Raw genomic sequence first — 27,272 nt, 5'->3', positions numbered from 1 at the left:
GTGATAGAGGTTCAAGTGTTCAGGTTCAAGTCGCTTTTCACATACACAATTTTTTAAAGTCCCTGTTCGGGCGCCACTCTGTAATGGTGGTGACCGCTCCTGGCATAAATTACAGGATTAATACTGTCGGAAATGAAATTAACCCAGGATAGCAGAACCACCTGTTACACAAATCTTAGTAGGAGTCCAAGAAGAGATTCAGTTCATAAGGAGATTTATTTCACAATGTCCCAAAACAAAACTTATTTGAAAAAGGTCATCAAATAGAAGAGAGAAAAAAAAACAATTCAACACTCCAGTTCACTTCACACGAAGTTGAGATCCCTGAAGAAAACGCGTCATTCAATTTTGCAGACGTGAAGGAAGCTGGAGAATGTAGCGGTCGTCGTCAGACACCAGGACAGGAGGATAAGCAGGCAGCCTTGTCGTTAGAACAGTTCCCCAAAATCGGACGATCTTGAAGCGCAACACAATAAAGTATAGTCACACAACGCACAGATATCCTTCACAGGAAGCAATACTTCACAAGCGAGCAATACTTTTCCACTCCTCACGGTAATCCAGTAACTCATGCTACTACAAATCTTGCACCAAAACTTTCTGATGACGTGTCTCTCTCAGGTAATACACACCTCCAATATATCCCCTTTCCTTCCGCCGTTAATTGAAATACTCCACCCATTCACGCAAAGTGAAAGTGAACATAAAACAGTGTTATTGTGGCACGAAGTTTCTGCACTGCCACAGAGGGTAAGTCACAGAGGGTCATTACTGAAAGGTGTGGCTGTTTACAGAGTGCTGTATCAAAGCATATATTTGGGTAGGAAAAGGTGCACAAGCAACAGGTATGACCGCAAGCTTGAGAATACTGTCAAGCAAAGCTGATTCAAACACTTGGGAGAGCTTCACAAGGAGTGAACTGAAGCTGGAGTCAGTGCATCAAGAGTCACCACGCTCAGACGTCTTCAGGAAAAGCCACTTCTGAAAGCCACTATCAAAGCAACCTGGGCTTCCATTACACCTGAGCAGTGCCACAGGCTGACGTGCCACACTGCACTGATGCAGTAATTCATACAAAAGGAGGCCCAACCAAGTATTGAGTGCATAGAAATGAACATACTTTTCAGAAGCATGACATTTCTGTTTAAAATATCCTTTTTTATTGATCTTATGTATTCCAATTTTCTAAGACACTGAATTTTGGGTTTTCATTATCTGTAAGCCATAATCATCAAAATTTTAGGAAATAAAGGCTTGAAATATTTCACTCTATGTGTAATGAATCTATATAATGTATGGGTTTCACTTTCTGAAATGAGTGACAAAAAAATATTGACCTTTTTCACGATATTCAAATTTTTTGAGATGTACCTGTACTGCGTTCACACCATGTCGTAATTACCCTAAGTTCGATATGACCGCACATGGTGTTGCACGTGAAGCGGTACTGTGGCAATAACGCTTAAATTACACTTTGTGTGACAATTGTGTGACACTTTATTTTATGTTTTTCTTTTTAAATAATGATGTTTCTTATTTTTTGTTATGTAGGGGTTGTACCTTACATCTTGTGTTGTTAAAATAATGTTCATTATTTTATTGCCATGTTTGCTACCATGATGGTGTTTTGTGTCTGTATGCATAACATAGTGCACCTTCTAGTGCAGGGGTGCCCAACCCTGTTCCTGTGATGTACCTTCCTGCAGAGTTCAGCTCCAACCCTGATCAAACACAACTGAACCAACTAATTAGGATCTGAAGGGGTGTGCACCCCTGTTCTAGTGCATATGTCAGTTTGTGAAAAAGTTCATTTTGTCACAGGGATGATGAAATATAGAACAAGACAACTTGTGATGAACTTTAATTCACATTTTGCCATTGAATTTTGTGTTGGTGTTCAGTACATTAGGCACAAAAAAGGGTTAAAAGGCAGGAATAAGAAAGCTGCAAACTGCTCACAAAATGTCCGACTCCCAATATTAGTTCACTAGCCTATAGATTTCAGAGTCAGACACAACCTTCTTCCGTTGCTCATTGAATAATTCACACCACACAGATTACTGTTTAACAGTTTTACAGTGGTTTTATTGCTGAATATTTCCACACTTCTCACACAGGCAGGAGGAGTGGAGAATGATACTCCCTTTTGAAATCTTGGGATATAAATCCATATCATTACAAGATGTGACATGCATAGAAGGCAGTACAAGAAAGATATTGCCTCAGTCAAATTACGCTATGTATAATCGAACAGATATTTTAAAATTGTAGCTTGATTACACAAAACAAGAAGTTAGGTTTTTCTACATATGCATATTTTTATATTTGAAGTCAGAAAATGCAGGGAGAGGTTCACAGTCATTTAGAAAAGAGCATTCGTCCATACATTGAGCTGATTGACACTCTGCGGTCAGTTGGCATCCATAAGGACTTGGCATTACCGACTATTGTAGTGATTGGAGACCAGAGTTCTGGAAAAAGTTCTGTGTTGGAAGCGCTGTCTGGAGTTGCGTTACCAAGAGGGAGCGGTGAGGACTAATTTAATTCTTCTTTGCTATTGGTTGTTCATACAAACTCTCAGCAAACACTTTTAGGTACATCTCTCCAGTATTTCTCTATTGGTTTCAGATCTGGTTACTGTGGAAGTCTTTGGAGTAGACTGAACTCATTGTCATGTTCCTGGAACCACCATTACACCAGCACCTCCAGTCAGAACCGTTGATACAAGGCAGGATGGATCAAGGGATTCATGTGTGCCAAAATCTGACACTACCATCTGCATTTTGCAGTAGAAAACTGTTCTGGCACCAACAAGTCACTTAAATCAGATTTCTTCAGATTGAAATTCAGATTGGCTGGTCAGATATTTGCATCAGTAAGATGCACTTGTATGGAAGCAGAATAATGACAATAGTTTTTGAAACATAAAGCATGCTGTTAAAATTAAAATGCAAGCACTGTTAATTGCAATGCATCTTTTTTTTTTTCGATTTGTGGAATTCAGTACGCTTTATGTTTCAAAAACTCTTGTCATTATTCAGCTTCCATACACTTGTAAACTGAGTGTATTTACATTTGAATTATATTTAAGGAAGGATTTGTCAGTGCCTGCACTGTTATAAAACTCTTGTCACATAATTTTCCACTATTAGTTTTCTTTTGATTGCTAACTTAATTGTGTTTGCTGTAGGAATTGTGACCAGATGTCCATTAGAGTTGAGGTTGAAGAAGATACCGGGAGTCAACTGGAAGGCTGTTTTAACTTACTTAAGAAAACAGATGAATCCTCACTTTTTGCAGGTTAGTAGTACTACTTGCAGTGTCTTTTGTTTTCTTAATTGGAAGGGTTTCTTTCATCTGGTTTGAAATTATCACTTTTACAACTGTTTTGTTGCAGGTCCTATTAAAGCCAGCAAACTGGTGATTGGAAAGGCAGCACAGTCAACTCACAATGAGGAGAAAATTGAATTTACAGATCCTTTATCAGTTGAAGAATATGTTGCAGCAGGTTAGTAAAACTGCTGGAAATCCGTGATACATAATAAAGCAATTATTTGGACAAATTTATATTTTGGATGTGATTGAATGACTGTAGTCTTGGATGCTGATTTGTCAATTCAGCATTTCAATTCCCCATATCACTGTGCAGAACCCATAGAATATCTGTTTTGTTGCTAGTGACAGTTTTGACAATTGACAGATACTCTTGACAGTTTTGTTGCTGTTATGTGAAGGATCTCTCTCTCTCTCTCGCTCTCTCTCTCGCTATCAGAGCCGATCCTCCCTATACACAGAATACACAAGCTGTGTAGGGCCCCCGAAAAAACCAGGGGGCCCCCTTGCTCTCAAAGATTTTTTAATATTAGTTTTGTTTTTGAATTTGGCCAGTGGTTATGAAAACATGAATGATCATTTCTTTTAATGCGGTGCGCTGTCACGCTCTCTATGTAAAAATCTGCCAAATCATGTAATGTGAATGTCGTACAGTCTCTTGCTTTTAATAAAAAAAACTAGTTGAAAGCGTACCGAGCCGCAGAAGAGATACTGTTTCTCAAGCACTTTCCGTGAGCGCGATTCAAGATGGAGTGAAGCATCCATCATCCATCCTTTCATCCCAACAATATATATATATATATATACACTCACCGGCCACTTTATTAGGTACACCTGTTCAATTGCTTGGTAACACAAATTGTAATCAGCCAATCACATGGCAGCAACTCAATGCATTTAGGCATCTAGATGTGGTGAAGACGACTTGCTGAAGTTCAAACCAAGCATCAGAATGGGGAAGAAAGGGGAATGTAAGTGACTTTGAACGTGATATGGTTGAAATACAGGTCATGTTTATTTCATTTAACCTGTATTCATGTCATTCAGTCAGCTGGCCCTCCATACCTCCCCCTGTTCCGCCTCTGCTCCACCACCCTCCTGTACTGTACTATCTGGGGAGCATCTGGAAGCCGCTCCTTGGGGGGGGCTCTGTCACGAATCTGGTTCGTGGCCTTCCGTCTGACTGCCACAAGAGGTCGCCCCTTCATCATATTGACTCTCACACCACACATCACACTGGACTGCATTTCCCATCATCCATTGCACTGATGACACACACACAGCTGATTGCACTGATTGCACAGCCATTTCATGATCACACGCTCACACCTGAGAATTATTACACAATCACACACCCTACTTAAACCATGGACTTCCTTTCACAGATCGCAGAGTATTGTCTAGCATACACCTGAAAATTATCACACAATCACCCACCCTACTTAAACCATGGACTTCCTTTCACAGATCGCAGAGTATTGTCTAGCGTTTAGCACTCTCTTAGTGTTAGCTATGTACCAAGCCTTTCCGTGTTTGTTTTTGTGTTCAGTCTCCTGTATTGTTCTGCATTTATCACTCTCCGAGTGTTAGCTGCTTTATGGAGCTATTCCTAGTTTCTGTTACTTATTTTAGTTTAAGTCTAGTCTTTTCGTGTTGCCTTCTAGTCTGGTTCCTGATCTTCTGCCTTGTATCTTGGATTAACCCTTTGCCTTCCATTTGGACTCTGTTTGCCCCTGCCTGGACTATTGGTCGTGTACCTGGATTATCTCTCGTCAAGCCCTCTGGATATTGTTCGCCGATCGAAAACCACGCCCGTTTACTTGAGTACTCATCTGTCTTGCCCTCAATATACCTGTTTGCCATTTGTTCGACCCTGCCTGTGTTTTTGACCATGTCTATTAATAAAAGCTTGCACATGGATCCGCACGCCTCACGTCTCATTCGCCATGTTACAGACATTTTACAGACATTCTCGTTTGGCTCTGTTCGAAGGCGGTCGCATTTTTCTTCCCTCCCTCCCTATCCTGAACTTCCCTGCTTGCTCTCTAGTATTGTCCTGTCCTTCTTAAGAGACTCTCGCTGCACTATTTACAAAACCGAAATTATGGATCTGATCAACTGGTCTCTTAACGCAATTGACACCATCTTCTCGACTAGAAGACGGGATCTGGAGAACCGGAATGTCCCGCTGGGACGTTTGCTGCTGGCTACACGATGGACGCATGGGAGAGATGGCGGGTCGTGTGTCTAGCGGCTCTCTCCGTGGAGGACATTGATGACATCTTCTTATTCGGAACCATGATAACTGGGTTTCTGCTATTTGGATTAGGCGTTGCCCTAAACTATCGGAAAATTAAGGAGACGGGACTGGCTATCCAAAACCTCTCAAGGCTGCCCGTCATGATTGAGGCTGTAGGCAGAGCGGTCGCCTCTGAAACAGAGACGATTAACCGCAATATGGATTCGATCACGGCTAAGCTCTCGGCTTTGGAAAGGAAAATTGATGGACAAGGAGATCAGAATGGACAATGAGAATAGCTGTGAAACTGGAAGACAGCTGTTCGCCCAAAGACAAAACAATCTTATCTCTTTCCGGCTTCCCACAACAGAACGGCTTGGCAAGGCCGCTCTGGTATCAACTCTCCTGTGAATACTGCAGGGAGACGCTCTTTCTTCCCTCCCCCATCAAACACCTTGTTATTGTCGGGCGCTTGTGCTCTGTCCAAGGTCGTTTCCATGGCAATTGCTATGTCGCATCACGACCTGCGAACTGAGTCGACTGGTTTGGAGTGCTGGCGAAACGGATTTCAAGGCATACGAACTCACACGAACTTACACATACACAGACTCATATACCTCCCTACCCCCATCCCACGCCTTCGTCGCTTCATCCTGTCAGTTGATAATGGGTCTGTGTGTTCGCGCTGTAATGGCTGCAGGCTGGATGGCTGTTTCGTCTGAACTAGGATTACTATGCAAGTTATGTTCCTGTGTTGACTGTGCTCTATGCTGAGGTTTTTGTCTGTTCTCACACTGCACTCTCGTTCAGGAGCGTAGTGTGAGGACAATTTTTTTCTCCTCTCTTTCCTCATGTTATTCTGTATTTCTTCTTCTTTATTGCATTTCGTTGCCTTGTACCTACATGTGCAATGACAATAAATTGAATCCAATCCAATCCAATCCAATTTAGTTTCATGCCAGAACTTTGTATTTATTGTGTTAAACAGTCAAACTATTATTATCCATCCTTTTGAGTACTGAATGAAATAAACATTTAATTAAAATCTTTGTCTCTGACATTTAGCCTTAAGTGTGTACTTCAAGGCAAAAAAAGATATACAATTACATATTTAAAAAAATATTTGAAATAGTCTTAATTTGCATCACGCAATTTACATCTAATGTATTAAATCATGTTTAACTTGCTGCTTTCTTGTCAGTTGATCGACAACATTTCTGAACTGACTGAATGGTTCAAACTTCTTCCAAGCTATTTGTCAATGAAATGTGCCAAAGAGAAGCTTCAGACTCTAAGATGAATCTGTCTTTATTCTCACTGATTTAAAGGACTTTTTTTCTAATGAACATAGTTAATTATGCAGTTTGTGTTTTACAGCCCAGAATAAGCTGGCAGGAAAAGGGGTAGGAATTTGTGATGAGCTCATCACATTAGAGATCATGTCACCAGATGTGTGTGATCACACTGATCGATCTACCTGGAATCGCGCGAGTGCCAGTAAACGGACCACCAGAGGATATTGGAAAACAGGTGGGTCATATAATCTGATCTTGCACTTCATATTTACTATCAAGCTAATATCAATCCAGTTTTGAAGCTGTGTCTATATCTTGTAGATAAAACGTCTGATCATGAAATATATTAACAAACGTATAAACCACTGGTTGTGGTCCCTTGTAACACTGACATTGCAACAACAGAAGCCTTAAAAATGGCACAAGAAGTAGATCCTGAGGGTAAAAGAACTGTGGGTAATGATGCAGATGATCTGCACAACATCTCACCAAATATCTTACAGCATGTTTGTCAGCAAATGGACTTCTTGTAAAATAAATATTTTTCATTCTCAGCCATTTTGACCAAGCCAGACATCATAGACAAGGGAACAGAGAAGAGCGTTCTGGCTATTGTCAAAAATGAAGCGATTCCTCTCCGCAAAGGTTACATCCTGGTGAAGTGTAGAGGACAACAGCAGATCAATGATGACATTCCTCTGGACGAGGCAGCACAAATGGAGAGAGATTTCTTCCAAAACCATGATTATTTCAGGTTCCAGACTGAAAAGAATATACTGTTTTTGAATGTCTTAATTTTTCGATAGATAAATTATTATTATTATTTATTTATTTATTTTTTATTTTTTTAACCTCAAAGTAAAATGTTAGTGTGGTACAGCTGTCTTGATATCATAATGAATCCTAAAATGGCTTTTTATTAATGTGTTGTTTAATAAAATCTGTTTATCAAGCTACATTATATAAACTAAAATAAGCCTCCTTGCAAAAAATGCCCATGTTTTTCTAAAGATGCCTCTTGGAAATGGATAAAGCAACTATTAAATGTCTTGCTGTCAAACTGACTGATCAATAAGATCAATACTGATCAAACAAAGTAAGTTTCTAAATGTCTCAAATGTCATGAAAATAGTGATCTGCACATGGATTGAGAGTGATTTAGATAAAATTGTATCTTGCTTATCTTTGTCAGAAATCACTGCCACAGCTTCATGAGCAGATAAAAAAGCAGTTGTGGATTGTGAAGAGAGCACTTATAGGGACTATGAGGAAGGACCACCAGAAGATCTTGATGGAGCCAAAGAATTCCTAATTAAAATAGGACCTCAAGACATCAAATCTTCTTGCTTCTGAGAATTATTATTAGGGTCCAGTCTGCTGGAATCCTACAAGATGACATGCACCAAAACATTTCTTGAGCAAAATATGTATTTTGTGATACAAACAGACCCCCCTCCCCCCAATCAGCCAATTGTGATTAAAAATGCTGCTATTACCTTAATATGAAAAAGTTATTTCATTTGTCCTGTATAAACATCCCATAAAAATGCTCTCCGTTCAGATAATACATCTTTTACCTTCCCAACAAGTCCTGTATAATAATGTAACAAGTTCATAAAACAAATATATTTTTTTCTCACAGACCTTAATTGGATTCAATGAGGACATCAAGTCTCTGTCATCAGGAGAGCTGATGGCTAAGAAAAATATGTCTGCCCAGCTTCGTGCCGAATTCAAGAAGTGGAATGATTATCTTAACTGTACAAAGACATCTTGTGAGTATATTTTCACATTTAAGAAGCACAATAATTCACTGTTCTTTTATTGGAGTTCTAATGAAAAAAAATGGTCAGTTAATTTCACAAGAAAACCATATTGTTTACAAAAGCTTCAGCTACTACAGAATGTTTGAGAAGATTCTGCAGGACCATGTGGCCAAACTTAAAGATCCAGCCATGGATGTACTTAATGCCATAAAAGGTACCATCACACATATTTGTGTTTAAAGACTTTCTGGTCATTGTGGAGCGGCTCCATTATAAAACCAAAAGATTAGATCACCAACTGAATGACTAATAGTTTTAGCACATCTGAATCATGGGTATTTGTCTTTTTGATGTATGTATTTCTTCTAAAGACATAGTCCTCAAGAATTTCACTGATGTGGTGAGTGAGTGTTTCCAGAACTACCATGTTCTTCAAAACATCATTACGTTAAATAATGCCCCTCAATTTCTTCTCAAATATTGCAAAGATTTATGATTTTAGTCCAGTTTGATCAAGTTGTCTTTCCTTTGTTCTTCTTTACTTGATTCTATAGGACAACATCAACAACATTCTGTCAACCCAACTAGAAAAGGCGGAGCAGAGGATCTCAGAGCAGTTTAAAATGGAAAACAGGATCTACACTCAAGATCCCATCTTCCTGACGATCTTGAGTAAGATTACCAACATGCATTTTTCAGAAATGGAGTTACCTGTCTTTGACAAACAATGCAGTTACCGTCATATGATGGAGGCGTATTATGAGGTAGATCTTTCAATAACAAATTGCACTGTGCTTGTGGTGTGAGGAAGTAAGTTGTCTACTTTGTTTCCCTCAGATTGTAGTGCATAGGATTGCTGACCAACTGCCCTTGATGATCATCTTTTGCATGTTGCAGGAGACTGCTCATGTCCTGACTATTGACACAATGAAATTACTGGAAAAGCCAGATGTGCACGAGCTCCTGTCCGAGCACTCTGATGCCAGCAAAAGACGCAAAGACCTAAGAGCTCATCTGAATCGTTTTACTACTGCTGAAGAAGCAGTTAGCAAATTTTTCAATGACTAGGGGATATCCGAAAGTACATCTAATGTATCTTCTATCCAAAAATCCATTGACCACACTTGTTAAAAGATTGCAGGATTTGACTTAACCCATAAAACTTTCTTCATCTTAATACTTTTTCCGACAGTTTCACAGACAAGGCTTAAGCCTAGTCCCAGACTAAAATGTATGAGCTGTTTTAACTGAAAGAAACTTGCACTGATTATTGATCTTAAAACATGTCAGTGCCTTTGTTTTGTCTCAAGATGCACACCGGTAATGTTTTTTTTTTTTTTTTTTTCTAAGGCGCATTTATAAAAATGACTAAATGTCCTAACTGAGCTATGGCCTAGTCCTGATAGCCTTATCCCTTTCTGTGAAACCAGGCTCATGATTATTATAATATATACATCCCTGCATCTTATGCTATTCGATTTTTCCATGTTGTTTACCACAGCAGTACTTTGTGTCCAAGCCACATCTATGGAGTAAAGTAGGGCAGATATCTACATTTTGTTTTCTAAATCAACCAAAAGTATCAGTGCTTTACCTACAGTACTTTACTTTTTATTACGTTGTGATCTGTTGAAAATTAAAATCACCTTTTCCTTATTGATTGACCTGCTTGTTTTTTGTTTTTTTGTCATTATAATATTAGGTGTAAAACCATTGCAGCATAACGTATCCAATGCTATAGCCTCTACTAAGTTTGGCTACTTTTATTAGTGTCACCAAAGAAGTGTTAACTGACTACATGACAGAGAGTAAACATTTAAATAATCTTTTGGCTAATAAAAAATATACAAAAAATACAAATTCTAATCTTTTGAGGCCAGTGAAAATTATGCAAGCAAAAGACTGTGAACACTGATGCGGTGAATGTCGTATAATTACAGTTTAATGTACTTCACTGTAGTTTACAATACATAATGTATAATACATTTTTAAATAGTAAACTTTTTACTCCCTCCAAGGCTTATGAATATGTTGAAATAAATGCTTTGCTGAACAGTCTTAAAAAAAATCAGTACTATGTTTTTCTATGATCCTTCTCACCATCAAAGATCAATAGATTCATAGGTGTGGAAGTCCAAAGGTTAGTAGAACATGAGTTGATGTTTCTTTTTAAATCCTTTACACAGGTTAACTGCTTTGCCTACAACATTCTGATTGCTATCACTGACTGAGCTTTGGCCGCTTTTAAACCATACCATACCTGCCCCAGATGAATGACTTTATTTTCTTTTATTTATCTAGATTTTTAGAAAAATCCACCTTTGTGGGTCCATATAATGCAAGTAAATGAGTGCTAAAAAGTTGGGTGTTGGATGTTGTGATCGGAAGACCACACAAAAATAACACTAAAAACAGTGTCTTCAGCTAGTTAGCGCATCATTAAAAAGGCTGAAATTCACTACTGGACTTTTGCCCCGATTTACAGTCTGGAGAATTTGGCGCTAGCGGGCGAAAGTCAGAGCCATCCTGCAGATTTTAGTTGACAGATTTCATAGAATATCGCGTTCGTGTAGTGTATTTTGGTCACAGATTTTTAGCTTCAGACTTTGATTCCATCCGGTCGGAGGATCTCAAACATGTTTGATATTTTGAGCCGATTTAAGAACTATTTAGAACAAACTATTTTCTTCAGTAATCTTTTCTTCAACTGATTGCATCTCTGACTCCTGCCCAGATAGCAACAGAGTGTGGACGGAGTCTGGCTTGCATTCAGCACTTCTGGGTTAATTCTGGCAATTTGCCACAAGCTCCTAAAATACAACTACTATCCAAAAGTTGCGGTCCTACTCCAATGTCGCGGTCCTACTCGCCCCGCTCCGAGCGGGATTCGAACCGCGGTCTCCAGCGTGGGAGCCGGGCGCTCTAACGAGGAGGCTAAAGGCCACGGCCTCTAGCGTCAGTCGCCAGAGCGCCTCTTTTTGAGATCAGGGGAGTGAGGTTTACACGCACCAGCACTTACTTGCCTACGTCTGTTACACTTGACGCTCTCGACGGGACCCCCGTTCGAGCCCATACAATCAGTGAGCTTGTGGGTGCTCTCTCTCAAGACAGCACTCATGCTCGCGCTGGCCTCTGTACCTGCAGGCGCTTTCAATTGACCACTCGTGTATTGAATTCGGGCCAGGTGATTGCAGACTCATCTTGAAGCCTAGAAAAGTTTATGTGCCTAAAGTGCTTTCGACTTAAAGCACAGGTCATAACACTATTTGCTTTCCGCCCCGAAACGCCGACCGGGAAGGAGCCGCTTAATACACTCCTGCTGTGCCCTGTATGTGCGGTGCACACTTACATCGACAGTTCAGATTCTCGGAGCAGCTATTTGTATGTTTTGGTGGACGCACAAAAGGACTGCCTGTGTCCAAGCAAAGGCTGTCACACTGGATCGTCAACGCAATTGCTTTGGCTTACAGCTCTAAGGGCATGGAATGTCCGATAGGGGTTTGGGCCCACTTAACCCGTAGACTCGCATCATCCTGGGCCTGGGCAAATGGCATGTCTATTCAGGACATTTGTATGGCGGCAGGCTGGTCGTCACCCAGAACTTTCGCAAGGTTTTATAACCTAGATGTGTCATCGCTTGCCTCGCATGTGCTGTCAGTGCGAGCAGCGCACACGCCTACTCAGCCTCAACTATGATCTGATATGTGTATCAGTGGTTTCGACTAGGTCGTATACACCCTGTATTGACGCACCACCACTGCTCGAATTGAAGGGGGGCTGGGGGGATCCGGGACCCCCCATAAGGCATTAGGGACCCCCCATAAGAAGTAAAAAATAGACTTAGGGGGGTCCCTCAGACATTTTTATTTGAGTAAAAATTATAATGACAAATGTGATTAAATTCAAGCAATGGATATGGTAAATTAAATTTCGTGAATTATTTACAATAATTTATATTAAGTTTGTTTATGGGCTAGTTGTCATGTCTCTTTAAATTTCAAACGCCCCGCCCACATCTAAAGACCGCTAAGCGCAGGACATCGTTGACATGACTGCTTGATTGGCGCCGCTCCGTCAAGCTAACTTCAGCTAAAAAAATGCAGAATAACAAACCTCCACTCGCAGTCGGGAAGAGGAAGCTTCTTACTGACTTTTTTGAGGGGTAATTTTCTCTCTATATCTTTCCACTATATTTATCAACTCCATGTCTTTTGTATTCCTTGCATAAATTATTAGTAGGCCTGGTTCTGGGGTGCTAGAGATCTCGATGAAGATGAGTGACAGCTTTTTAGTAATTATAAAGGGAGTGCTCGTTGTGCGGTTTCTGTGCTATATATAATCCATTCAGAATTGTATAAAACTTGTTTTTCATGCTGCTAAAACCAACGGCCACATACACGCTGCAAAGTTTCGGGAATTACATCGGCATATAAATGCGGGATTCACTCTTGAAATAGCTATGATTGACATATTGATAGCCATAGTAAGTTCCTGAATAAAGCAGACTTTTGGACAGAAATGGTTGAATAGTCTGCTGACTGACAGACTCACTCATAACAGTCCACGCCGCCACCTACTGGACGTAACTATGTAAACTGCACTGAAATCGTTGAACGTACACTACTGTTCAAAAGTCATTTCTGTTCACCAAGCCTCCATTGATTTGATCCAAAATACAGTAAAAACACTAATATCATGAAATATTATTACAATTTAAAATAATAATAATACAATAGTAAACCATTTTCAGCATCATTACTCCAGTCTTCAGTGCCTGTACTGTTTACTTCTGTTTTTTTTTTGTTTTTTACTGCTTTACTAGAGACACTACTTTGTAAATGAATTCTTGAAGAGTTTCCTTGTGTGTGAGTGCTGTGATTGCAGATAAAGCCAACACTCTCTCTCTCTTACGCTTTCATACACCTTTAATGGTATATGCTACTTCCCCGTCACCCCTAGAATAAAAGGGAACGTAACACACACGATCTTCAGAAATCATTCTAATATGCTGATTTGCTGCTCCAGAAACATTTATGATTATTATCAATGTTGAAAACAGTTATGTACAATTTCTTTTTCTGGATTCTGTGATGAATAGAAAGTTCAAAAGAACAACATTTATCTGAAATAGATATAATTTGTAACATTATACACTATCGTTCAAAAGTTTGGGGTTTTGGGTGGAAATAAATTAAAGAAATTAATACTTTTATTCAGAAAGGATGCATAAATTGATCAAAAGTGACAGTAAAGATTTAAAATGTTACAAAAGATTCTATTTAAGATAAATGCTGTTCTTTTGAACTTTCTACTCATCAAAGAATCCTGAAAACCGTTTGTACACAACTGGTTTCAACATTGATAATAATAAGAAATGTTTGAGCAGCAAATCAGCATATTAAAATGATTTCCGAAGGATCATGATCATGATGTGAAAATAGACAAATATAGAAAACAGCTGTTTCACATTCTCACAATATTAATGTTTTTACTTTAAAAAAAATAAAAATAAATAAATATATATACAGGTGCATCTCAATAAATTAGAATGTCGTGGAAAAGTTTATTTATTTATTTCAGTTATTCAACTCAAATTGTGAAACTCATGTAATAAATAAATTCAGTGCACACAGACTGAAGTAGTTTAAGTCTTTTGTTCTTTTAATTGTGATGATTTAGGCTCACATTTAACAAATTTGTTATTATTTGTGTAGACTTTTGACTCCTGGACATGCCTAAGTTAAACTTATAAACTATTATAAAGACTATATCCTGTTTGCCCAGTTGTCTTGCACTCTTTGAATAATACTTAATCTCATCTCTATAGTATCATTACAGCCTGATAACAGTTTTCCATCCTTTTGCTACTGTTTAAGCAATAAAAAGGTCCTTAAACAGGTCCATTTGAAGTTACTGACTGCTCCTTTATCACTGCTTTCTGAAACATTATGAAATAATTATTCCTGTGCCACTGCTGAATTTGAATACCATTCAGTGTGTCTGAAAGCCATCTGAATATTTTCTACAGTTTTTGAGAAATTTCAATGTATTTTTATGTCACATGCTTTTACGGATCTTCAAGTGCCTTATATGTAGTCCCCTGGTATATTTGCCATAGTTGCCCTTTTGGGTCTGCTGCTTTGTCACCCTCTAAATCCAGTATTACTTGGAGTAAGCCATTTAAAAGAAGAATAGTAGCTCTTTGTTATGCAACATTAAATAGTATATAGTTATGCATATTATGATCAAATATATTGTTTATTTTGTATAAATTGTATATTGCGAGACTAACCCCCACCCCCACCAAAAAAAAAGTCTGATGGTGGGGACCCCCCATAAGACTTGATTCAATTCGAGCACTGCGCACCACCAATTCAATGCTGTCCCTAACAGTTTATCACAATAGTTCACCACGTCTTTTACGACTTAATCACCATCATACTCTGCTTATTGAGCACCGCTACGGCTGTGCATCATAGCACATGATTTCATTGAAATTAAACAATTTCAACTAATCTGTATGTGAAAGCGCCGAAGCCGCCGCCATTTCACATTCTGTTTCAATGGCTGTGTCCAAATTCAGGGTCTGCATCCTCCTTAGGATCCTTCCTACCCAGTTGAAGGAGGAGGGATCCTCCGACGTCCGCAAAACCCGGAAGTCGGTGTTTGTGAATTTGGACAGCCTACCCTTCTTTCAGTTCCCTCCCTTACCCATTGCTCATATCCTGTCGCCTAGCAACCGTGACAGCGCCAAGCAAGAAGCGGGAAAATGGACAAACAAAGAGTTATTCTCCTCATTTTAATTCTTTTGGAAGAAATAAAGCAATTAAATAAATTAAATACTTTCTTTGCTCGTTGTCGGAGAGTTTTTTATATCAGACTACAAGACAGTCACATCCAGGTAAGCCATTATAGCCTATTTTTATTTGTTTTTAAGTATTCTACTAATTTCTCCTACAAATTCATTGAGCCGAAGCATAAACTTTAGCTTGTTTTGTCAGAGAAACTCCTCTCCCACTCCGCTACCGCTCGCTTCGTCCGCCATTACGCTCTGCCGAAAAGAATTATGGGATAGGTAGGACGGGAAAGGATCCACCACACCCATCCTTCCAATTCGGGGAAAAGGAGGACGTATTTGTGGGCCGCATTTGAAGGATCCTACGAATTTGGACAGCCTTCGTCGCGGCGCTGTGACGTAACATCCTTCAAATGAGTACTCCGAAGGATGCAGACCCTGAATTTGGACACAGCCTACGGAGTTAACACCGCCCTGGTGTGACATCATCTAGTTGCTGCGCCCCCCCCCCCCCGGACTTTTGCATGGTTTCAACTAGGTCCTGTAGACCTGAGCTGTGTTTACTAAGCGCGCCAATGTCATTGCCGCTCTCATTATGGCTCCGGATGTGAAACTTGACATACTTAGTGGAGCCAGGCTCTGGCGGGATTTTATACGTTCCCATAGCAATGTAGAGTGACCGAATTGAAGTGGAACGCTCTCGGTTACTCACGTAACCTCGGTTCCCCGAAATGAGGGAACGAGACATTGCTCTTATTGCCGTGTCACCGAGCTCAGGATCTTAGAATGCAAGTTGCTTCAGTCAAAGATTCTGAATGGATGACGTACAAGCACTGCCTTATATAGTGAAGTGAAGTGAAGTGAAGTGACATTCAGCCAAGTATGGTGACCCATACTCGGAATTCGTGCTCTGCATTTAACCCATCCAACGTGCACACACACAGCAGTGAACACACACACACCGTGAACACACACCCGGAGCAGTGGGCAGCCATTTATGCTGCGGCGCCCGGGGAGCAGTTGGGGGTTCGGTGCCTTGCTCAAGGGCACCTCAGTCGTGATATTGAGAGTGGAGAGAGCGCTGGACATTCACTCCCCCCACCTACAATCCCTGCCGGCCCAAGACTCGAACCCGCAACCTTTGGATTACGAGTCCGACTCTCTAACCATTAGGCCACGACTTCCCCAAAATGGGATTCCCACTCATATTTCGCGCTTGCTTGAACGCCATTGGCCAGTTCCACTGGCTTGATTCAATAAGGCTTCAGTAGTATTCGAGGAAAATGTATTTCCCATAGCAATGTCTCGTTCCCTCATTTCGGGGAACCGAGGTTACGTGAGTAACCGAGAGCGTTTTCACTCGCTCCAAGAGCACTCCATCACGAGTACAATCATGCATATGATACGTGATATAACTGCATATTTAGCAAGAATTCACATGTTAAACATATTTAGCTAGCTTGGTAGAGAAGGATCACTCAAATCAGAAAGAATGTGAAGACTATGATGACTGCAGTGGACATTAGCGGAAAGTTATAGTTCAAGGAATTTATTGGTTCCTTATGAATATTTTCAGCTGAAAGCATGATTTAATACAACACTTATTCACACGCAATCGCTCTCTCAGAAATGAATTCAAACAAATGTAATCTTACAGTGCTACTTCATCCGATTTCGAATGAGCAGAAATCTACAAGAAATGCATCGATCCGTAGGTAAAATAACTGACGAAAATGTACTGTTATTTTCATCACAAACAAAATTTGCACTGCAAAAAGCAGCAATTGTCAAGCAGCTTGTCATCTGGTAGGAAAATAGTTTGCACACAGTGTTTCAATAAGCCACTTTGAAACTCTCCTGTTTATTTATTTTATTTTTAAATATACGTTATGAACAGAACTGTAATATTTCAAACATACTGAAATACTTTAGCCGCGGAGCGGTGTTTCTGATATCAGTGAGGAGTGGGAAATGGTGTACCCGGAGCAGAGCTGGAGCTGGAGCGGAGTGATTATTAATGATCGGAGCATGGAGGAGAAATTGTTGACGCTCCACTCTGCTCACATACTCTGATCGGACACTGCCACACAAATGTGGCTTTTTGTTAATGATTGCCCTACTACAGGATTAACACAGAGTAACAATTAACTACCAGTTACAAAATACACTGTAGCAGTCACTCACAGGCGATTCTAGTTTTTAAATTTTCTAGTTTTGCATTTTTCATCAATAAATATCTTAAATTATCCTTTGACTGTGTTCTGGCCCGCCATCTAGAGGCGAATTTTTTGGGGGGCCCGTCGCCAAACTAAAGGTGCGTCTAAAGATTTCATCTCACTACTATGTATGCAATAATGTGTGCATAAGTGTAAAAAAACAAACTAACGATTTATATGCTTAATTATTTGTAATTGTATACATTGTTGTGATTGATTATGGCTGGAATAATAATGTAGCTGTAAAAACAGTTGCCTGCTGAAATTGAAATACATCTTCATGACTAGATAGACACAGTGAGTTTGTCTTACCAATACACATTAAGTTAGATGTGAGTCACTCAAACGGAGGGAATCCTGTCTGATCGTCCAAGCTTTGAGTAAAAGCGTGTGCGGGTCCGCCAATCTGGTTTCATCCGTTAAAGTTAACCTTTTCAAATAAAAATCGTGGTCCCGGACAGTGAGTGATCTAACATATCGGAATTTCTCCAGTAAAAAAAATAAAAACAAGCCAACAAACTTCATAGCTAGCGTTAGTGAAGCAGTTAGGGGTATCTTTCTGCCTCCACCTAAGCTTAATACACTTAATACACCTCCGCCCATATTTATATATATATATATATATATATATATATATATATATATATATAAGTTAGCTGTTGCTTCGCACTGAATAAATATGAGTCTGGTGACACAGGTTGCAATATAACGTTAGCCTATCATAAATGAATCGCCTGTCTGTTTATGTATTATCAAATTGGTCATTTAGTACAGTATAGATTAAAAGAGAATTCCACTAAATGAATATTAACTTAATTCACGACCAAAAGCTTTGACAGCATGCAGAAGTAAACAAACGTCTGTCTATGCTGTGCTCCTGTGGTCGACACCGCCATCTAGCGGCTCGGCTGCTGAGCGACAGAACTACAAACGCAAACAGCCGCGAGGCTACGGCGTCCACAAATGGACAATAGCCTTCTTTATCATAGTAATTCCTTGTAAATATTACGCGGACATACGAAGGGAATCGTTCTTCTAAATGAGTAGGATGTAACTTACTGCTTTATACTTCTTTTTTATACCAGCTCTAGTCGCTAGTCTACATGTGTTTTTTTTTATAACTTTGTTTTAATTATTCGCGAGCTTACACTTGCACTGCTTTAGCTGGAATCCTAAAGAACGAGTTAATCAAGTTGAACTGAATATGGTTTAAATACAATGCACTACCTTTGCACTGTCATTAGTCATCCTAACGCCTAGAGTCTAAAGTCTAGAGCAGTTTTAATCAATTATATCAGCAAGGACAACCGCTGAACCTTTTTCTTTTAATTTTTTTAAACTGATCAGTTTTTTTTAAATTGGTCCAATGATAAATCACTAACGTGATGTGTTGATTGAATTTCTTCACCTTTACTTCAAGTGGAAGTATAGTTGCCTCGAGGAGAGCTGAGAATAACAATTCAGTCATGATATACATTCGAAGAGGTTGGTTTTCCTTTTCTTCCTTATTTTTTGTCTCTTTCCCCTCTCTGTTTTATGTTTATGTTGACGCTTTTATTTCTAGTTGGTCCCTTTGGGCTACACAAGCGACAGAGAGACAAAAGTAAGTTATGTTTTTGAAGACATAGATGTCTCATTCAGAAGCGCAGTGCAGTGTTTACTTTCCTGCGTACATTGTCTTGTATCACAATGCAGTACCTGGAAAGTGACTCTAAATGCAAATGTCTTTGCATAGTTGACAGATTATAAAAGCTATGTATATTCTCAGCTTTTAAAGTTGTTTGTGATATCACAGCCCTCCTAAATAGAATTTTCTTCTAAAACTTATATATCATTTAAATTTTGTTGAATTATATGTTCGTTCTGATAAAAACATGACATGTCCTCTTAAACTGGTCAAACTGGTTTTGTGACATGGTAGCCTCTGTTTAGTTACTGGTCTAAGGTGGTCTAAAAGATCTAACCAGCTTAATCAACCAGGTCTACCAGGATGATCTCATGGTCTGAAACCATGAAAAACTGTAATATGTCTTTTAATTGTCTTATTTTTACTGAACTCACCCTATTAGTAGCAAGATAATATGTGAACATTAAATCTACAATCAAAGATGAATATCACTGTATAATGAGAATTGTAAATAATCACAAATAAATTGCTTTCACAGAAAAATTGAGATTCGTTTTCATGGTGGCTGCCCTCATAATATCCATAAGCCTTGTCCTCAGACTCCTGCAGAATAATTCTGAATTAACATTATCAAATTTAGTAGGTGAGTTACTTGTATGTATGTACTGTATGTTTGTTTTTATGTGTGTATGTATTAGTTTTTTTATAGTTCCTTCTTAAATATATACAATGCATGTTTTATGTATTTGTAAAACCCAGAAAGGTCAATGGGGGGAGCAGCTTCTTTCCAACTGAAAACTGGAAATCACAAAGATGATGGTAAGCAATTATCAAACAATGTGGTCTGGTACAGTGTAAAAAAAAAAAAAAAAAAAGTAAAGGGTATGCATTTAATGTCTGTGTCTGTATGTTTTATCAGGTCCTAAAGGCAAATGTGGCCTCCCAAAACCATGTCCTGGAAATGATTATACATTTAAGATTTACAGTGGCGCAACAAACATCATTGGAGCACGAATATGCTTTGAGGGAAAAATGTAAAGGCTTTAAGTCATCAAATTTACAGTATTTTAATTAATAATTAAATGAATGCCATAAGTGCTGATAGAGTTCTGCCATTTTGTTTTAGGATAATAGAGAAAGACAGACGAGGAAACCAACGAGGAATTAATATTGCTGTTATCAATGGTAAGTATGTTGAGCTTTGTAATTTTGCTTTAAAAAGCTGAATTAAAAAGGTACTGTTTTGCTTTTAGCTTCATTTTTTTAATTATTATTATTATTTTTAAATTCATTTCATTTTATTCATTTATTTATTTTTTGCAAACATGTTTTCTTTTTGGATAACTCTGTATAATGTTTTGAAATTATTTATTTTTGTGTAATATTATAATATGTATAATATAATATTTTTAGAAATTAGTGAAAAATATTTCATAGAAATATTTGAAGTTACTGTTCAGTGTTCTTATAGGTATAAATGCTCATTTTTAACATTTCTTGTTTACTTATTCATTCAGAAAAAACAGGTGAACACGTCAAAACTGGCAGCTTCAATATGTGGAACGGAAGTATGTTATATCTTTACTTCTCTACACCTTGTTGTTAATAATCTTGCATTATAAGTACTGATTTGCATTCTCAGTTCACATGTATGTAATACATTTTTTGTTGTTGACAGAGGTTGAGGACCTGATAGAGTTTCTGAAGTCAATCGAGGATGGTTCTCTTGTGTTGATCGCCACTTTTGATGATCCAGCCACAAAGTAGAGTAGAATTTCTATCTCTCTTTTCATCATGTATGTGCATCTTATCATGGTGTTGTTTCATCATGTCATAATTTATATGATTCCTTTATTATAGACTTAATGATGAAGCAAGGAAACTTATTGCAGAGCTTGGCAGTTCATATATCTCCCAGTTGAAATTCAGAGATAATTGGCTCTTTGTGGGAGGGAAGAAAACCATAACTCAAGTCACCTTTGAGCAGGTAATGCCTTTCCTAAATTCACCCATTTATGTGCATAGGTTTAGGCAATGAAAACACTTTTCAGATCCATAAATTTAACTCCCTTTTCTGTCTTTTTCAGCATATAAAAAATGACAGGCAAACCAATAAGTATGAAAGCTGGCCAGAAATGATCGAGATGGACGGTTGCATACCTCGACTAGACTGATTTTTCCTACAGCACAGTTTGTTCTGCCAAACAATGCCTTTTAAATCAGACATCAGATTATGTTTTTGCATCTACAGTCATATACGTTAAGTTAAGCCACTATGCATTTCCGATGTGTTTCATGATACCTCAGACTGTCCTAAATACAGTGTAATTAATAGGCTATTTGTTTACTGTTGTGGACATACGATTCTGTTAATATTTCTGAGACCATGTCACTGTTTCAACTGTGGTATTGAAATCTCTTATAATAGAGGTTATCCTGGACTTATATAATAATATTAAAAAATCATTTTAATTTTGATATAGAAAATGTTTATTTGTGTGTGTGTGTTTTGTCTGGGTGTTTTTTAAATGTCATTGTAAGTTGAAAAATTATAATGAACATACTTTGATATTTATGTTTTATTTATGATATTTTGTTAAATTATGTGTGTGTAGTTTTGCTTTTTTCACGACTTTTGGTGATTACATAGGTGAAACAAAAAAAAAACCCCGCTAAATTAAAAAAAACTTGAAAACCTCATATGCGTAAATTGTGCGCATCGTTGAACTCCAAACCACACGAAGCCACTCCCATCAGTTCATCGCAGGATGCACGGCGTCAAGTCATGGATCAAAATGGTGAGCTACAAGCTAATGTAACGAAGTATTTTACTGCAGCCTTGCGTTTTAAACTCCCATATGTTTTTTGAGTGAAAGGTAACCAGCTGTCCGGTAAACCAGTAAAGCCGAGAGCCCTTGCTGTCATTAATACGTTTGTGTGTGCTGGCAGTAAACGCATTTATTGGATGTAACGTTATCCAGCTAGCCGCTGACATGACCAAGTAATGTTAGAGGAGCGCATGTCCGGCAAGTGCCGGGTTCAAATAAACGCAGAAAACATTCACGGTAGAACCCCTAAACATCTATTATGTTAGGTACTCTATATGCGTTTTGGTTGAGACTACAACTCTGTACTCTTAGTTTAGCAATGTTTGCTTCTCCACTTTTTATTAAGCACATCACTGCTGAATAGCACAGGTCTCACTTAGATTATGTGTTCCTTAATTTCACAAATTACATTGTTAATGTCTGTTGCAGTACTATATGTCCTGTTTAAATAATGGTTTTCATATACTTGATAATACTGTGTAATGTAGTACTGAATTGTGTATCTATAATGTATCAGTGACTTAATATTGTGCTTGTTAATGTAGATTGCTTATTAATGATGCTATCTGTATGCTTTTCCAGACAATGACCTTCAAGGAACTGATGGTTCGGGATCCCTTGGAGGTCTTGATGTTCGCAGACAGATCCCAATCAAGTTACTGTCGAAACAGACGGAAAGAGGCAAGCTGCCCACCCGACCTCAGCGTCCCAACACTAGACTGCCCTCAAAAAGTGAAGAAAGTTGGTGTTTTCATCTTGTCCACACTTCTCATAAATCTGATGTGTTTTCACATCTGATCTTTAGGATTGTCTGTCAGATTCTATGTGATGAAATCAGATTTTTTTAAGTATCTGCAATATTTACATTGGTTGACCATCATGACAGCTTTAATTTATTGGTATTAGCTGATATACAGCATATATGTGCATGTTCAGTTATTTTACATACAGACGTCATTTAATGCTCACTGCTCACAATCTTAAAAATGCTAATAATTTAACACAAGTTTAATATTTAGCAAATAAATAAATTCAATTTTAGCTTTTGAAATGATTGATTTCAGTTTTTAGCGTTTTGTTTAATAAATTTATTTATACAAAATTGTATAGAATTTTAATATTGCTCATTTGGAAGTTATTAGCCATTACATGAAAATAATTATCAGCTCATAACATGAGCCAGAATTTTAATATCAGCGCATTTAATATCCCTGTGTATTTGGACCATAAACAACTAAGTGGATTTGAGTCAGATATGCCAGTAAATCACATTTTTGCTCTGTCTGAATAAAACCGTAGTGCTTTTTTTGCCCTATATTATTAGTTTTTTCTTTATTTATGAACTTTTTTGTGGTCTCCAGAGCTGTTCAGCTATAACCAAGAGGAAAGGTTTGAGTGTAAATCTGGAGATGCTTATGGAAACCAGCGCAGGTTCCCTCAGCCAATCTTCTGGGATTATAAGGTTACATATTTATCAATTAATCACAACAAATTTGATTATATTTTAAAAGTATTTTTCTAATAAAGCAAATATTTAATACAATATTTAAATATACAATATTTTATAATAATAGCATATTGAAAATGAGTGAGATCTGCTTATTTTTTTCAGCTTAACTTGATAGGAGTTAAAGATGACACTCCGGTTCATTTTTGTGACAAGTGTGGTCTGCCCATAAAGATCTATGGGCGAATGGTAAGAAGGATGTTGAAGTCCCTAAAACATTCTTTATACTGCTGGAGATCTTTCATTGAAAAAAAACATTTTTTGTTTGTTTGTTTCCTTCAGATTCCCTGTAAGCACGTTTTCTGCTATGACTGTGCAGTGCACTACGAGAAGAAATGTGATAAGTTGTGCCCTGGGTGAGTTTCTCCTACAACAGTTTCTTTAAGGAGATTGTATCTTGTTTTGAAGTTTGAGGCATAGGTGTAAAACACAGTGTGTCCATTCCGGATATATACAGTAAAGTTTGAGTGAAGGTAGTGTTGTAAATTCCTCTGAGTATTGTCTGTGGGATGCAAACAAATCTGAAAATTTTAGTATGTTCCGTTTCCTTGGTAACGTCTGTAGGTGTTCGAGTAAGGGGATGTGGTTCAGATGCAAACACTTGTCTTAAACATCCAGGGTTGTTGTGGGAGTTGTGCTATTAAGAGTACTTATTTCTATACATAGAGTGGACAGATGTTCATTTTGAAATGAAAACAATACTCATTCAGCAAGCTTTAATTAGAACATCTTTATTATCATAATTAATATGAAAATTCATAATTTGTTAGAATGTTTATTTTAGGTGTTAATATTGAAAATAGTTTAGTTGTACGTCATAGATGCAGTGTAGTCTGGCACATTGATGTACTGTAGAAGTCAACTAATGTGTCTATCGACTATTATGCAGCGATTTTGAATGTAGTTTATCCAGTTCAGTTTATGGTGTTGTGATTTACATATTTGGTTTTGTACTGATGCCAGACGTCTTGTTTTTCTGTTATGTCTAATGTTATTTTGATTTTGCGACAATGAATTCTCACATAAAACTAATTAAATGTAAACAGTTTAATTAAATAATTTTGTTTAACTCACTAGATTACCAAAAATAGACATATTACATAGTTTGTTATATATAATAACGTACATAATAATTTTAAAGCATTTTTAGGTTGATATTCAAGAAGAGATGTCATGATATATATTCAAATTTTCTATAATTTTAGTATTAAATTACTTTTGGTCATAATGGGATTTTCGACAATATCTTTTTTGTGATGGTTTTTTTTTTTTTTTTTTTTTTTTTTTTTACTGAGAACATACAAAAAAAATAGCATTTCTAAGCTATGTTTTAATTGGTAATAATTTCTAATTTTTGTAGTTTAGAATTTATATGAATTTAATAACACTGCTAAATGTAGTATTTACCAAATCTCAAACACATTATAATGTTGTGATGCCTACATTGACTTGTAGCATTTAAAATGATGGATTTAAGTTTATACTAAAGTTGTTGTTTTTTAGTTTATTTTAATCTATACAAAATATTATATAATTAAAAATTGTTCATTTGTCAGTTATTAGCCATTAAATATTAAATCACATTTGCTAGAATTTTGATATCAGTGCATAACTGTTATTGTGGTTTTGTTTGCTGTTTGGACAAAACAGATTTGAGTCAGATACCAATAAATCAGAAATTTTGTTCTGTCTGTAATAGATTTTTTGCCTTCCATTAATTATGAATTTATTTGCTATCTTCAGTGCCTTTTCCGCTATAACAAAGAGGAATAATTTGAGTGTAAATCTGGAGATGCTTATGGAAAGCAAAAACCGATTAATTAAAAAAATATTAAAATGTTACTGCAAGCTGTGTTTAATTAGTCTGTTGTGCACTAACCTTAAATGTTCATCAAGTAAACCTGTACCTAAATTTCTCCGGTGATCAGGCATCACAGTCTCAATATGACCTGTATATACTGCCATTATTATATAATCAAAAAGAAAATTAAATGATAATTGCTTAGTTAGAAGTTACTATGATATATTTATGCCAATAAATTATGCAAATTTAAGTTGATATTGTCCAAAAACCTTGCCTAGGGTGTTTCTAATCTTTTAGAGGGCAATGTGAATAGCAGGTTTTTCTTCATTCTTGATGTACATATCTCCAGATCTAAATGGAAATCATAATATGTGTATCGAAGTCCACTTCCCATACTAAATCTTAAGTTCAGTCTGTCCCTCTACAGCTGTTCAGACCCAGTTCAGCGCATCGAGCAGTGCCAGCGCGGCTCCCTCTTCATGTGCAGCATCGTGCAAGGCTGCAAACGCACCTACCTCTCACAGCGAGACCTGCAGGCCCACATCAACCATCGCCACATGAGGGCCAGCAAGACTGGATCCTCTCGCCCAGATCCGCCACACCCGACTCTGGCCTCCGATCCACCAGATCGCTTCCGGTTTCCACCACCTCCTCATCTGGCCAAAACACACCCTCTTATTCCTCCCCCACTGCAAGGCCACGATACCTACAACCATCCACTTCCAGCCTCGCCCTCCGATCTGGGACCCTCCCCACGGCCCCTCCCCCCAGAGACCTTCCGAATCGCCACAGTGACTACACGTAAGCATAGCAACCTCATCACGGTGCCCATTCATGATGACTCTGGGAGCTCAGGCCCCTCCCCCCGTGAGCCACACCCACAGACCCCTCCTGGCCCGCCTCCACACCATCACCCTGGCGATTACGCCAGCCAACCAGTAGTGTCCCACCCGCATCAAATCATGCCGCCTCCACAACAACCACATTACGGGCCTCCACCGCCCCCACCACCCCCTCTCAGCATCCCCATGCAGCACCCACCGCAGGGCTCAGCTACACCTCACATGGTTTACAACCAAGCACCTCCCATGTCAACGCCACCTCCACCCGGACACATCATCAGCCAGTTGCCACCCTACATGAACCACCCTCCACCTGGTCCCATTCCCTCGGTCAGTGCGCACCACTACAACCCAAACTCAATGCCACAGGACCAAGGCACTCTTAGCCCTCCTTTCACCCAACCAGGCGCCATGAGCCCAGGAATGTGGCCCAATCCCCGTGGGCCCCATCCACCCCGTATGCAGGGGCCGCCACCACAAGGACAGATGCCAGGGCCTTGCCACCCCGACCAGTCACGATATAGACCGTATTACCAGTAGCATCCTGGCTTTGTCGGCTCTATCAGACAGTTTGACCATAGATGGTTAACCATATCTAGTCAGAAACAACACTAAGCTCCCTGGGCTGTTTGTCTTCACTGATAACTTGCAATATGATGATTCCCCCATTGCTGGCATTTTTGTACTAATGTCCCTCATTCAGGGATGTTCCATGGAATAATGAATAGTTGAGTGGGGAGAGAAAAAAAAAATTTTGTTGGAAGAATTTAACAGTTTTGTTTGAAACATTTACATAATGTTGTATCCAACAACTGCAATAAATGAAACTTGAATTCTGCTTAGATTTTTGGATTGACATTCATTACTTTTGGGCACAAATATGGAAGCTAGTTATAGGGATGATAATTCACCCCAAAAAAATGAAATCTGTCATTTACTCACCCTGATGTCATTTCAAACCATAAAATGCCAACTAAGACATTTTCGGAAGTATTTTGGCAGAATTTTCATTGTTGGTG

General features: G+C 38.4%; 2 protein-coding genes and 1 pseudogene across 8 annotated transcripts; all 3 read left to right on the top strand.

Moving 5' to 3' along the window:
- The first annotated feature begins 2,338 nt into the window (after positions 1-2,338).
- On the top strand, positions 2,339-9,701 carry LOC306868353 (interferon-induced GTP-binding protein Mx-like; annotated as a pseudogene). The gene is made up of 10 exons: positions 2,339-2,528; positions 3,191-3,307; positions 3,398-3,508; positions 6,950-7,102; positions 7,189-7,323; positions 7,423-7,621; positions 8,756-8,847; positions 9,005-9,033; positions 9,188-9,397; positions 9,531-9,701. The product of its transcript is annotated as an interferon-induced GTP-binding protein Mx-like (transcript).
- An 8,864-nt stretch (positions 9,702-18,565) lies between these two features.
- Positions 18,566-21,755, top strand: LOC306868602 (protein FAM3C). The gene is made up of 10 exons (XM_079414855.1): positions 18,566-18,688; positions 19,066-19,130; positions 19,811-19,915; positions 20,032-20,091; positions 20,192-20,306; positions 20,399-20,457; positions 20,790-20,840; positions 20,951-21,035; positions 21,133-21,259; positions 21,360-21,755. The coding sequence occupies exons 2-10, from the start codon at positions 19,112-19,114 to the stop codon at positions 21,444-21,446; spliced, it is 708 nt and encodes a 235-aa protein (XP_079270981.1). The 5' UTR covers positions 18,566-18,688; positions 19,066-19,111; the 3' UTR covers positions 21,447-21,755.
- Positions 21,756-22,014: 259 nt separating this feature from the next.
- Positions 22,015-27,094, top strand: LOC306868111 (E3 ubiquitin-protein ligase Hakai). 6 transcript variants are annotated; one of them, XM_079414141.1, is made up of 6 exons: positions 22,015-22,070; positions 22,683-22,832; positions 23,462-23,562; positions 23,713-23,796; positions 23,890-23,963; positions 25,839-27,094. In XM_079414141.1, the coding sequence occupies exons 1-6, from the start codon at positions 22,058-22,060 to the stop codon at positions 26,791-26,793; spliced, it is 1,377 nt and encodes a 458-aa protein (XP_079270267.1). In that variant the 5' UTR covers positions 22,015-22,057; the 3' UTR covers positions 26,794-27,094. The 6 variants fall into 6 exon arrangements, with proteins under 6 accessions (XP_079270267.1, XP_079270266.1, XP_079270264.1 ...); XM_079414140.1 differs by having other exon boundaries at positions 22,025-22,070; positions 22,683-22,841; XM_079414138.1 differs by having other exon boundaries at positions 22,034-22,070; positions 22,683-22,841; positions 25,824-27,094.
- Positions 27,095-27,272: the final 178 nt, after the last annotated feature.

This window comes from Barbus barbus (genome assembly GCF_936440315.1).
Source record: "Barbus barbus genome assembly, chromosome: 50".
Lineage (NCBI taxonomy): Eukaryota > Metazoa > Chordata > Actinopteri > Cypriniformes > Cyprinidae > Barbus > Barbus barbus.
Note: the sequence above shows the minus strand (reverse complement) of the source record. Positions and strands in the feature narration are given on the sequence as shown.

Bases quoted from the DNA above. Each gene is read 5' to 3' on its own strand.
- LOC306868111 (XM_079414138.1), top strand. The intron at 23,563-23,712 runs GTTACATATTTA...TATTTTTTTCAG, and splicing joins CAATCTTCTGGGATTATAAG to CTTAACTTGATAGGAGTTAA. The intron at 23,797-23,889 runs GTAAGAAGGATG...TGTTTCCTTCAG, and splicing joins TAAAGATCTATGGGCGAATG to ATTCCCTGTAAGCACGTTTT.
- LOC306868602 (XM_079414855.1), top strand. The intron at 20,092-20,191 runs GTAAGCAATTAT...ATGTTTTATCAG, and splicing joins TGGAAATCACAAAGATGATG to GTCCTAAAGGCAAATGTGGC. The intron at 20,458-20,789 runs GTAAGTATGTTG...TTATTCATTCAG, and splicing joins TAATATTGCTGTTATCAATG to AAAAAACAGGTGAACACGTC.